The sequence below is a fragment of the Thermobia domestica genome, chromosome 4, assembly GCF_964235325.1.
Source record: "Thermobia domestica chromosome 4, izTheDome1.hap1.1, whole genome shotgun sequence".
NCBI lineage: Eukaryota > Metazoa > Arthropoda > Insecta > Zygentoma > Lepismatidae > Thermobia > Thermobia domestica.
The window spans coordinates 239,806,238-239,819,981 of record NC_137457.1 but is presented as its reverse complement, the minus strand read 5'-3'; the positions used below and the strand labels follow the sequence as shown (position 1 = coordinate 239,819,981).

The 13,744-nt window shown below is 35.5% G+C and overlaps 1 protein-coding gene across 1 annotated transcript in view; it reads left to right on the top strand.

Annotated features, from left to right (window-relative positions):
* LOC145683923 (uncharacterized) overlaps window positions 1–13,744 on the top strand; it is a 443,098-nt gene that overhangs the window by 122,996 nt on the left and 306,358 nt on the right. Inside the window, exon 2 of the mRNA XM_081755604.1 lies at window positions 13,056–13,101. Coding sequence (XP_081611730.1) covers window positions 13,056–13,101 — 46 coding nt within the window. The remainder of the gene's footprint in view (window positions 1–13,055; window positions 13,102–13,744) is intronic.

Genomic DNA, 13,744 nt, shown 5'->3' with positions numbered 1-13,744 from the left:
TGCTTGTATCCTAGCCTTCAGGTCCTCGACGTCAGCAACAGGTGTGGCATAGACTCTGTCCTTGATATAGCCACATAAAAAAATCTAGTGGAGTAATGTGTGTGGCGGGGAGAGCGTGACACCATAGCACACATTGCGCTTTCTCCTGCTTCGATGCCATTTCGCTAACTAACCCGCCGTACTGCGTCACTCTTGGGTACCACTAGTGGCACCTATTGGTCTTTTAAAAAAAACTTGTGATACTAACTTATGTACCAGACCAGAATTTACATTATTCTGTCCAACGGTTATTCCGTAATAAATTTTTATAATGAGGGTAGGACTTTATGCTCAGGGTGTATATTATAGTATGCTGGATGTTTTCATGGTATAGGGACAAACTCAGAGTGATGCTGACAACGACAAAGGAAGAATTCGAAAATGAAAACAAGTGACCATGAGTGTGTTGTTTCGGAGATAGAGACTACCGAAAACTTGTCGCAGTGGGGCAAGATAGGCCGTAACTCAAGAACGTAATATCAGATTAAGATCTATTGGAATGGAAATAAGAATTATTCGTACCTGAGATTTTATTGTTGTAGTAAGTAACTGGAAGCAGATGTGTAGCAAGGATATTCAAAAATAAAAGCAGGATGTTTCGTACATCTTAAAAAATATGAAGAGAAATATCCAATTGTACGCAACAAAGGTGTTTCGGGTAAAAAATATCCGATATCTGAACTGGATGAGGAGCAAACATGGGTCTGTGAAAACATGAGCTGAAGCTTGGGTGCAAACTGTATCAGGGAACCATTGATAGGGATGGTGGGTGATCATGAAAGTATGAATTTGGGTTCGAGGCCAGTAGCTTGAAATGTTTTAAATCCGAGTATGGCTCGCCGAAAATAGGCGGGGATACACAATTTATGAAAATGAAATAAAGTTCTGGTCCGATTGAGGGATATAAACAGCAAGTGATGTACTTATTTTTCCCCACAGGACCAAACGTATGGTTTTATCGTCTTGTTTTGTAGATGTAGGAAGTCTTGTCTCCTCTCTCAGATTTCTTTGTGGTCTTATCGCGATTTACATGTGCTGTTTAATATAATTCGAAGCCAAATATGCCTATAACAGTGTCATCCTACAGCAGTGAACACGTTTCTTGTTTGAAACCAGACAAACAGACGGAGTATTAGAAAATGGTCAGTGAGTCATTCCGTATGAAATCAATACACAAAACAGCAAATTTCCCCCTCACACTTTCGGATTTTGATGATTTTTACACAACATAAAGATATCAGAGCAAGATTTAAAAATACCAAATTTCAACCTTCGAGGTTGATTAGTTTTCGAAATTTAACGATTTGAAATTTTCAACTTTGGTCTAAAAATTGCATATATTAGCCTCTTTAATTTGAAATATCTCGGCTCCTAATTAACGTAACGACCTAAGACTTACGTCATTGCAAAGCCATAATTTAAACGTTTTTTTTCGATATATAAATTAATGGGAGTGTACTAAAAGCAATTTTCGAAAATTCGGATTTGAATTTTCAAATTCGAATTTCTAAAAAAAAGACCAATTTAAAATTTTTGAAAAATCTTATATATAGGCTAGGCCTTTATAAGCATACAGTCAAAATAAAATTTTGGGATCGTGATGGGATCGCGAGATACAAATAATAGAAACGAACCGGGTGGAGTTCTTCCATCAGAAAACGCTCAGCCTGTCAAGGAATTCTACCAAATTTCTGATATTTCTAGGATTATGCCAGGCATAAAAGACTATCTTTCAGTTAGAGACAGCAATGGGAAGAAAGTTATCATTTCCAAATGCCTTTTGTAAATTTACGGAAGGTATATTAGTTGTTTAAAGAGCGGTTTCTTTATATGAGAATAGGATTTTAAGAATTTGCAGAGCTTCGCTCAAAAAATGTTGTGTTAGCTGGAGCGAATGGAATGCACACTGTTTGCGTTTGTACGACATATCAAACGTAAAGTTAACAATAGAGAATTGAAAATTACAAACTCTCACCAATGGTTCCATAATGGGTTCGATTGCCAGCGGGAACTCATGTTGTTCAGATTACACGTTAATCAGTAAGTCCATGTCTCATATAACATCTCTGTTGAACGGGACGTCAAAATCAACTCAATGATTCTATCATAACTTACAAGAACTGCCTATACCTCATAACATTTGAACCTGTGTCTGAGGATTGTTCTATTGAAACTTGCTCTTCTTGCCCTGGAACTGACGTAATCAAAACTCTGTTGAGAGAAATTCTACAGGAAAACTTAATCAAAGCTGTGACTTTCCGTCAATGGTTGTCTGTTGATAGATGTACATTACAAACTCTTCAAAAGCCATCATCAGAATGTATTGAGCTATTTTTCAAAAATTAACTGATCTTTATCATGCCTTCATAGGGAAGCCACGTTTATTTTTCAACCATGTTAAAGGAAAAAATTCTGAAAGTGAATTTGTTGTTGTTTGTGACTTCGTGGAAAATTATGACTTTGTTGTACAAGATGAGGTACAATCATTTCAATGGAATACCAACGAAGCTACAGTCCAACCCTTCATAATTTATCTCCGAAAATGTATAAAAAACGACCACTATAACGTGGTTATAATATCTGACAGCCCTTAGCACAGTACCATGGGATTTTACTCTTTTCAGAAGAAGCTTGTGGAATTCCTTCAGAGCAAACATAGTTTGCCACTGAGAAAATGTTATACTTTTCGGATGGTTCAGCTGCACATTATATAAACCGTAAGAACTTTCTAAACTTATGCTTACACCAACAAGATTTAGAAATACAGGTTGATTGGCACTTTTTTTTGCTACACCCTTGGTAAAAGCTCATGCGAATGTATAGAGGGCACTGTGAAGAGACTGGCAAAAATGTAAACCTTCAGCGCCCATTCTCAGATCAAATTTTTGGAACCATTACAACTTTATGAAAGTTTCGAAAATATTCACGGAATTTAAGGGAGACGAAAACTCCATACATTTGTATCCCGTGATAGAACGTATATAGTGACTAAGCCCTTCTCATTTTCTTCAATGTCCAGCATAGAACAGCTGGACATCTAGGACGCTTCCATTAAGTGAAATTAGTGGATGTGTGACTACAGTTTACGGAGGAAATTGGTGGCTCGGACATGTCGTCACTTCTAATCAAGAAGATGGCCAGGTGAGGGTAATATTTTTGCACCCTGTTGGACCATCATCACCTTCATTTCTTCATCCAAAAAAGATGGACGTATTGTGGGTTCAGCCACGAGACATCCTATGCAGAGAGATCCCAGTGACACCTACTGGTCGTGTTTACTGTATTCCTGAAGATGACGGCAAAACAACTACCAGAGCTTTCCAGACACACATCTCTTCAAAAGACTTCAGCTAAAGGTTAGTCTCTGCTTATAGATGGGCTACTGTTAAGTAAAAATGAAATCTTTAAGTTTAACGTCCCACGGTTATGCCGGTTAGGCTAAACGAGACGGTGATAATGAGAAATTAGTGAAATGGTGGAATGAAGAAAGTGGGAGGAAACGGGAGAACCCCGAGAAAACCCACGCACACGGTGTTTGTCCACCACAAAGTTCACTTGGCGGGGGCTGGGATCGAACCCGGGACCCCAAGCACCAGAGGTGAACGCTCTACCACTGAGCCACCGCGGCCCCCTACTGTTAAGTAGTTTAAATAATTGCCAAATGTTACAACCCAAGGAAAGTTCAGTGAACATTATGCAAATCATGTAAGACAGTTTTTCTTTATTCACTCAATTTCCTTCAAAGTTTGTATCTCTCAATCCCATAATGATCCCAAAATTATATTTTAACTGTATCTTTATAAATGCCTAACCTACATATAAGATTTTTGTCACAAATTTAAAATTGCCCTTTTTAAAGAAATTCGAATTTTCGGAAATTCTTTTAAGTACAGCCTCATTTATTTATATATCTAAAAACACTTAAAACAATGGCTTTGCAATGACGTAAGTCTTAGTGCGCTACGTTAATTAGAAGGCGAGATATATAAAATAAAAAAAAGCTAATAAATGCATTTTTGGACCAAAATTGGAAATTTCTAACCGTAAAATTTCTAAAACAAATCAACCTAGGAGGCTGAAACTGGGCACTTTTCAATCTTGCTATGATAACTTTATATGACGTAAATATCATCAAAATCTGAGGGGTTAGTATAAAACGGTATGTTGTGTTGATATGGAATGACCCCAATACAAGTAGTGTCAGTCAGAACTGGTGACAGAAAGAATGTAATCGCCCTCTCTACTACAGTAGTGCAGTTTGTGGGAGTCACGTGCCTACCGCATCAGCTATTACTGTCTGTAAGGTGTTTGTTTAATGCAGTTTCAACGGTTAGTAGACAGTCGTCTCTTTCAATGGTGATGTATTGGTGTAGTACAGTTACTCTGTGTGTCGTCTGCATGACAGCTTGTCCTTTATCAGTATAATGAAGTTTGTGGTTTCCGAGCTTACGCAAATGGATTTATGGAATAGCTAGGTTGAACAGCATAGCTTAAACCGTGAAAGATTTCAACAAATTAGATATCCGAAGCATTCCATTTACACGTGCCTGTTTCAACGTTAGAAGGAATGGGAGCAGTATCGAAGAAAATTTCATGACCAAAAGGAACGAAGAACCACCAGGACATTTACCTTCGAAGAATCGATGCTTGATCGTATAGAGAAATAGAGAGAACTGTAACACATAAAAGTGTGTAGCTCACAGCAATGTGTAGAACGTACTACATGAACAGCATTTGCATGCTTACCATCAATAAACAGTACAAAATATGAGTCAATGAAAGTTGACTCTCTTGTCGTAATTAGTAAGTTGCTAGTGGAACGCTTTGTGACCTACCTTCAATTTGGTACTTCTATACTGTTCACCGGTGAAGCCTGTTTCACTGGAGAAAGCGTATTTAATAGTCGGAATCGTCATGTGTGGACCAATTGTCCCTTATGAGACAATTGTCAAGAGCCATTAACATTCATTTGCGTTAAACATTAGGGCAGGCTTCGTTGGCGACCACTTGATAGGTCCTTAACTTCTTCCTCCCTGCATACCTTCACTAGTATATTCGAAGTTTCTGCAGCGCAGGCTTCCAAATAGTGGCGATGTCTCTATTAAAGCGTTTACTGCCTCAAAACATATAATTAAAGTGTAATTTATTCTGGAAATTTATCAAAATACAAATTAAAAGTTTCCCCCCTTACTTTTACGAGATTGTCTATGATTCAGTTCAAATGATCCAGCACCAGCACCTTCTAGAGGATACAAAATCATTTAAATATATCGCTGCATCACGGCGTGCAATGTATCAACGTACAAGCTGCGAAATAGAGTTCGGGAGACGTAACATGTCGCAAATAGCAATGAAGTTGATCATTAAGTGTTTACGAGAACCTCCAATCGTTATGGTTAATCACACAGAGGGTAAGCTTCATTTTCTGCAGGTGCGAGAATCGGGTTTGGTGCTTGCCTCAAAACATTTAGGACCCCATTCAGAATAAGGTTGCGTCAACGCCACGAAAAAATGTGACTTTGGTTTGCGAGAATAGGTATAAGTAATAGGTAATTTTTCATATCTAATATTTGCACCTTTTGCAATTTTTGCATGTTACTTCGCACATTTTGCGAAAACTAGTGCGGAATTAAGTTCTTGCAACTCCAAACGCACGACGTACTATCTATTACTTCTGTTAACAAACAATTAGTGTATTTGGTAGTTAGACATTTCAGTACCTTCAAAATTAAGTGTATTTGTCATATTCAGTATTTAATACTTCAGTACCTGTTTCCAAAAATTAAACGGGGAGAATATAATGCTTAAGTTACAATAATTTACATTCTCAATATGTTGTTCTAATACTACTTTGGCCCCTTTTTCGATATTACACTCCATAATCCAAATTCCATAATCTAGTCTATAATGCCTTATAAACCATTAAGTGGAAGGCGAAGGATAGCGTATCTAAACGCAGTTACGAAGAAGAAACCTTATTAAAGTATGAAATAGCTCTCCGAAGGGAGAGAAAAATTTTAAAATTTCCATGTTGCCCACCAACCTATAATTGAGGTGAGAAAGAAGAAGAGAAGTTAAGACTTAATGGATTTGAAATCGTATTCACGAGTGGAGAAGATAATTTCTATTTGATGAAAGTCAAGGTTGGAAGGGACCAAATTAAGTTACACCATACTTATTTTATAGACAATTAACTGGCAATATATATTCTTGAAAAGGAACCACTCGATTGTAGAATTCTTAATATTCCTTGTAGAAAGAGAATATTTCTGTTACATTCAATGCTTTTTTACTTTGTGGTGTCATTGATATTTACCAAATCGTCGTGGTTTCGGAGTGGGAAACAATCCCTTCAAAAATGAGAGGATATATATTCCTAAATAAGATTGTAAAGTAATCGTCCTCTTCGGTAGGTCAGATTAGTTCATAATGACTATGCTTGGTGTTGGTGATATGACGGACCTCAAGAACTGGTGGCCTAATCTTTATATTTTAAGATGATTCTGAATTTCATTGAAACTCTTCTACGAGATAAATCAATTCTCTTCACAATAACTACCTCCAGATAATTTTAGTACTCTGGAAACTGTCCTAGAAATGTACTAGCATGATCGTACATAGTCTCATTTCTTCAGCACACATTCATTTTAAGGACTGCAGGAGAATGAAATGTAACCGTGCTTATAAGAAAAGCTCCTTATTAAAAAGTCGAGCTAAGATACCTGATCTGAAGAAAATGCAACAACATATGTCAGACGAATTTAAGGTATTTTGTAAAGATATTATTGGAAGTAAGAATTCACAATGACTACTTTAATTTTTGAAGTTATTTTGAAAAATTAACATAACAAATTACTTTTTCATATTTCTGACATATTTTACATTTGTTTCATGTCTTTGGGACGTAAATTTCATGTAATATTGCTAGTGCTGTTTCAGAAATGTTGCATATTAAATATGCGTCAGCATTTTGCATTGAATCTGATTTTAATTTAATAAAACAAATAGTTTGCAAAAGAAAATTTTAAAAAAAGTATGCTAATTTATGAAATAGCTCAACTCTTCAGGTTTACATATTGTTTTCCTAATCAAGTTAAAATGTATTTAAAATAGACTTGTATTAAATTGTTTCTATAACAATGATCTTATAATATTTTATTCAAGATTTTCGTTTACTGCAATTTTCCTAAAAATAGTTTTTTTTTGTCTCTTCTGGAAAACGTGTATCTTAAAAGTTACGTTGCTTTATAAACTATCGATTCCTCTGTGGTTTCAACATGAAGGAAGGACAACACGCTTTTGTTTTGTGTCTCGTGTGTACCTAGGTCAAACTTTTCCAGATAGGCGGATCAGGGATCCAGTTTTGTGCCACCTCGTTCAACAGATCTTACCCCTTGCTTCTTCTTGTAGAGTTACCCCAAAGGCTTCTCTATGAAACTCTTGTACAGAGTTAAGAGCAACTCGTTGCAAAAATCCTTGCTTCCAGTAACATTATCAAAACGATAGCAGCGATATTTTTGAATATGTGGCAAAGTTTCCAACGATGTTGTTATGTTGGCATCAAAGTCATTTTGAATATCTACTGTGAAGTTGTGAGCATGTGTTGTACCATTTTAATCTACTAGCTGTTTTACGAATAGAGTTTCTTCGTCGCTGTCTCTAGCAGGTGCATAGCCCCAATCTACGCTGTCTTCTCTGTGGTGTCTTCTAAGAATATTTTCTCTTATTTGTTTACGATACCTAAGCTCACCTAGCTTCCTCTATCGACCATTTTTTCTTTCAATTCTATTGCACGTCTTTCTGTACGGTACCAGCTTTCGAAAATTATTTTTTCCTTTTCGCGAGATGCATGTACGTATTGTTTTGATGTCGCATTAAGATTCGTAGGTCCTAACCTTGTATTGCTTCATTCGTTATTACTCACCATTCTTATCAATGTTTCCCATTGCCACAATTCCCAGCCAATCCGTAACTAATGTTTCTGTAGGTCTATATTATCTTTTCATTTGATTTGGTTATTGTACACCTTTCTAAAAGAACAGCTTTATTTGATAAAATTTACGATTTCTTGTTACATTTTTTCGAATGAATAAAGCACCCTAATTTTCTTCTGGGTCACCGTTGCGCTAATCCTGCTTCCAATGAATTCCTTCAATAATAAATCTCACGACGAATAATACTTATTGACTTTACGTTAATCCGAGGAATAATACCTTAATCCGACATTACATTCTCTGGCTTGGTCATTTCTTTCCGTTGAGACATATTTTCAGTGGCTTCTAACTCCGATTGCACTTCAGGATAGTTGTTCCTATTTCCAGATTAATTTTCTTTTGTCATCGTCTCTTATCATTTTCAGTTTGTTCCAGGTCACGACAATATTTTGTATATAACAACAATAGTAAGAACATCAATGTTTTATAAAAGCTTGTACTATAATTACAAAGAAATGACAATGTACTTTTTGTTTTAAAAAACAAAAGAATAACAGATCAACCAATGAGTTTTAAGAAAAAAACTGAATTCAGTAATTCGTGATTGCGTAGACAGGCATAATAATTTATGGTTATATAACTTATGGGCATATGAATTAAGTGTTGATGCAATTCCAGACGAGTTTGTTTTCTCATATTTTAATTGTAAAATAGAAAGTGACAACTTTTTTTTTAAATCCGAAACATTGTGAAACATACATCAATACTGTGATCGTTTCTTTATTAGATGTTGAACATTCTCTACAGAAATTACATTTCATAAATGCATCTTTGAGTTGCAAGATGATTTTCATATATCATCCATTAGTAACTTCTCTAACAGTAAGTATAACTTTAATAATTGAAAGCGTAACAATTGACCTAAGTAGGCTAAATTTCGTTATATTTATAACTAATATTTTGATTATCAAAAGTACTTTTAACCTCAGAAAAAATTGAACGGTCATTAGTACATGATAATGAATGATAATCAGTACATTAAATCACAAACCTAGTGTATGGCATATTCGTGTAGGGAGCTGATAGATTTGATTGAAATTAATTTCAAGTTGAGCGTCCCTTTCAGCAACGAGTCTGTATATAACTAGGACTACCGTTTAACGTAGGGCCCGTAGCACATCATCTCTCACCAGATATCAAACCCTGGTTTCCCAAGCAAAAAACATTTATCACATAGCCATGAGAGAGCTGAGGTAGGGCACTGGTGTTAATAGCAGTTGAAGTAAGTTGGCAAAGAGACATTTTATGTGCTAACTACTGTGTCGGTGTTTTCGTTCTGCAAGTTAATCTACAGTGAGAAAGCACAGAGGGAGCAAGAAGGATATTCCTGAAAGAGTAAGTTTGGGATATTTAATGTGAAGTATCAAATTTTCATTGACAAAGTATAACAGAAGGTTTACATACAACGCATTTAAATTTCTACCTGCAATTTCTTAAATTAAATCATAAGTTGTTTTAATCAGTACTGATCTATTTACATGTAAAGTATATACAAATATATAATTTGTATTCTAGAAAATGCTCATTTTTGAAATTTCACAGCAAGTGTTAAGAGATATTAACAAAATAACGAAAGCAAAGTTTGAGGAAATCATCCAGGACGTAGTTTTTCCGAAATTTCCCTGGATAAATAATTTTAAAAAATTGTTAATATAATATTGATTTACGAGATCTCGAAACTACCTTGGAATCATCTTCAAGAAAGTATAATTTCAAATTCCAACATGGTAGTGTGGTTATGCGAAGTGAAGTTGAGAAAAGAACTTCAAATTGAATTTTGTTCTGGGTACGTTGAACTTAATGTCCTCTACGTGAGTGTTTATACATGGCGATAAACAAAAGTGTAACAATAGATGGATGAATGTCCAAATATATCTTTTAGTCATATAAGGATAATTAAATTTTCTTTTCATTTTTTCTCAGTGTAATACCACTTTTCAAAATAAGAAATATTGTTTTAGTGTTGTCCGTTTTAATTGGTGAAAATTGCGATTTAGAGTACTAATCTTGTTTTTGTAAAATGTTGCTTTGTTTTAGCGATGGCATAAGTTTTATGTATAGGGGTGATTCTCCTAGAAAATGTTCTCTTAAGGTTGATTATTATTATTATTATTTTTGTAAAAGTCGAGATTCTTGCTTCTTCTTCCGATACAGCCAATGTTATAATACACTGTCCGAAAATCAATTATGGGGCATAATCAATCTGATCAATTTTCGAGTTTTAAAAACTTTTTTCTTATACCGTTCTATGGAGTTGACGCAGTTAGCCATGAAGCTGACATGCTTCGCCATGATCCTGACCACTTTCAACACAGAGCTGAATGATTTTTAGCATGTCAATGTTCTAAATATCATAAAAGCATGTTTGATGATTAATAAATAATATATATCAAAGCAAGTATAATCTTCAAGCATGCGTTTGAAGATTCTGATGCATCTGTACTTTCATATTATTTTACCAAACGTGGACTGAATAAAAAGCTTTTCCGTAAATGTTTGCTCAACTGGCATTTTAGAAAGTTTGAACAACATTGTGCTTTCAATACCTCACCAGTAAATAAGTGTTTCCGAACTACTTGGCCAACATTAGTGCCGTGCAACATGTTCGTAACAAATGTACGAGGAGTGTCGATGACGTGATTTTTCTTCATCTCTCGAAAATATTGTGTTTTCTATTTCATATACTTCTTTTTGTAAGTATCTCTCTCTTTTTCCAAAACTTCATTTTCTCTATAAACCATCTTCTCCATTTTCTTTCTTCTTCCAGCTGCTTTTGAGATTTTGCTTCAGAGAAACTCTTCCAAACTTTCTCAGAGTTTTCGGATGTATTACGTTCGGAAGGATAAAATAAATCGACAATGTTTCGTGAAGTCTTGTCGGCTAGTCAACCGTTTGCTTCTGTACTGAAACTTGAGCCAAGTCCACATTAAAAGGAACCCCATGTCTCATTCGATTTACTTCATTATTCGAGATAGACAATGGACTGTCAATACGAAACTTGGATATGGCTTTAGTCTGATCACGGTGCTTTCGACTGTACGGCCTCCATATCTTTATACGAGACCTTTTTATCTTTGTGACTTAAAATCAGTTGTGACTTTTAACTTCAGCTGATTGCCGACGCCGGCTGTACCTCTCTCTTTTCTTCATTTCGCTTTTTCCTATGGCATAGGATCGTTCTTGATACAGTTCCTTCTTACTTGTTCTGCCTGCCTTTCCTTCCATCTCCTCTCTTGAAGGGTCTTGCCAACTTTTCTTATTCTACAAAGAAATAAGATATATATAACTTCGTTAAGTATCAGTTTGTTTCTTTATGATAGTAGAACAATTTGCAATCTTTCTAAGTAAACTTTGTATTAAATTTCTACAAATACTTATTATCAGAGGTTTAACAGACTTCCGTCTCTCGCACATCAATCATATCTATCACATGAAGACTATAAACCTATTAATGTTGAATATACTATATCAACATATACTCAATTGTTTGTGATTGAACCCAGGTCTATGTTTATTCAAATGATCCTAAGACTTTGGAGATTCTCCAGTTAACGGTTACTTTTGGAGGGTGTTACATCTCTGTCTTACACTCATTTATGATGTTGTATTCTTTTTATTCATAGTGTTTTTATACATACTTTAGCAGAAAGTGATTGCATGCACCTAAACTATTAAATCTTTCATCAGAACTTTGTCAAGTTCACTACTTATGATATACAATTTCAGCTTCCCCCTTGACAAAATACGGGATGCCCATTCCTGTGAAAACTTTAATGTTCCCTCCAAACTACATCCCTGTATCTGTTTATAAATATAGTGAACTATATTATTGATAACGTGCATTTCAGAAGTAAGAAAGAGTCAACCCCATGGTATAGTGCCAACTCCATGCAAAGCTACTGCCCATGCAGTGCCATGGAGCTGACAATCATGGAGCTGACAAAAGTATATTTTGATTTTTTTTTGAAATTAGGTTTTCGGTTACAAACATTATGAGTGGCTGATGCAAAATCAAGAACATGATTTGATGTATATCCCCCAAACGTGAAACATGACTGCGCTCTTTGATGATATCAACTTCAATATATTGCCTTTTGATATTTCTACGCTGTTGTTTATGTTTCACGTCACAGTCTACATTCTCTAGATGTCGTTTAAGTGTAATAACTCAATATTCAAGGTTGACAATGCATTCGTTTACACACCAAAAGCTATTGCTGCGTGGTGTGAGGAACATATGGATGAAGTTGAACACCTCCCTTGGTCGTCATAATTCCCGGACTTATGGTCAATTTCAGTGAGATGAATAGAATGTAGATTTTAGTCTCCATTCTGTTTTACAGAAATGAATAATACATTGCATGAGGGATGGTGCAATATTTCACCTGCTTCATTCGTTTCCTCTCTGACTCCATTTTACGTCGCATTAGAGTTGTTCGGAAGGTGAAACTTATTCACCTTGCAATTTGCACTTTTATTAAGTATCTTCGTTAAATTGATAAATGTATGTGTTTTATTTGCAGCATTGACTTCACAATTTACTTTCGTCACGCCGCCGTAAATGGAGGGACGACTACGTAGTTAAGTAATGGATCTATTGTGAAAACGAAAATTTTGGAAAGCGAGACATGGTACACAACTCCTGCATATATCATATCAAACTTTTCTATTTTCTCAGAGAATCAAGATCACCAGAGATAGTAGTTCATGTAGGTTTGGAAATTTATGATAATGTCTTACGTACCGATGATGAGGAAGACATAAGGTTGTAATGATTAAATAGAATAGTCTGAATGATATGCAGGTTCCATTACTATCACACTAAAATATATTCTGTATTACAAATATCGAGTTCTATCTTTAAATCCAAAATTATATTCATATTCTACTGTAGTGGCCACCTAGTTTAGCTCACATCAATAGAATACGCTAACGTACCATTAAATCATCATAAGTTTAAGTACTTTGATGTATGATTTAATTTGAATCATTAACATTTGCTTAAATTGTCAATTTTTGCAGGTGTCTTTGTTTCAATGTATAGAGTCTCATCTGACGCATACTGCTGGTGAGTAGGCATCAAAGATTCAAATATAATCTTAAATTTAATCAACTTTTGTCGCTAATATTGGCTACAGCATAACACAGGGAACAAATTAGAAAGATCCGCGTTCAGTAACTGCTACTCGTCTCTTAGAAATATAGGTAGCCCCTCCGTAGATAGGGGTCAGTTTAATTGGAACAGAATTATAAAAATAATATCGAAACTCTGTATGACAGATTTGAAGTGAATTACACCCTCTTAGTTTCACAGAGCATGACTTATGCTGGAAACGGTCCTCTTCGATAACCAGTTCCGAACGTTGACCCTTGCTCAACCCTTTTTCTGCACATTCGGATTCTGGGAAAAACACCCACACACTCTCAATTGCACGTGACAAACGCACGTCATGCTGAGTTTGCAGCAGTCGTCTATACAGTTTCTGTCTTTTTTGAGTTTTAGCAAGGATACTATAACGCATCATCTTCTGAAAGTTTCGCACGAGTTCATGAGGGTTACGCACTTTAGTTAGTTGCAACACGCAGAAGTTGTTTGACAATTATTGTGTGTATAGAGTTTCTTCAACGGCCTGTCGTATGATCTTAAAATCTTTTACTCTGCAGCGACCGAACCTTGACTGATCTTCGACATTTTTACCACTGCACGAAAT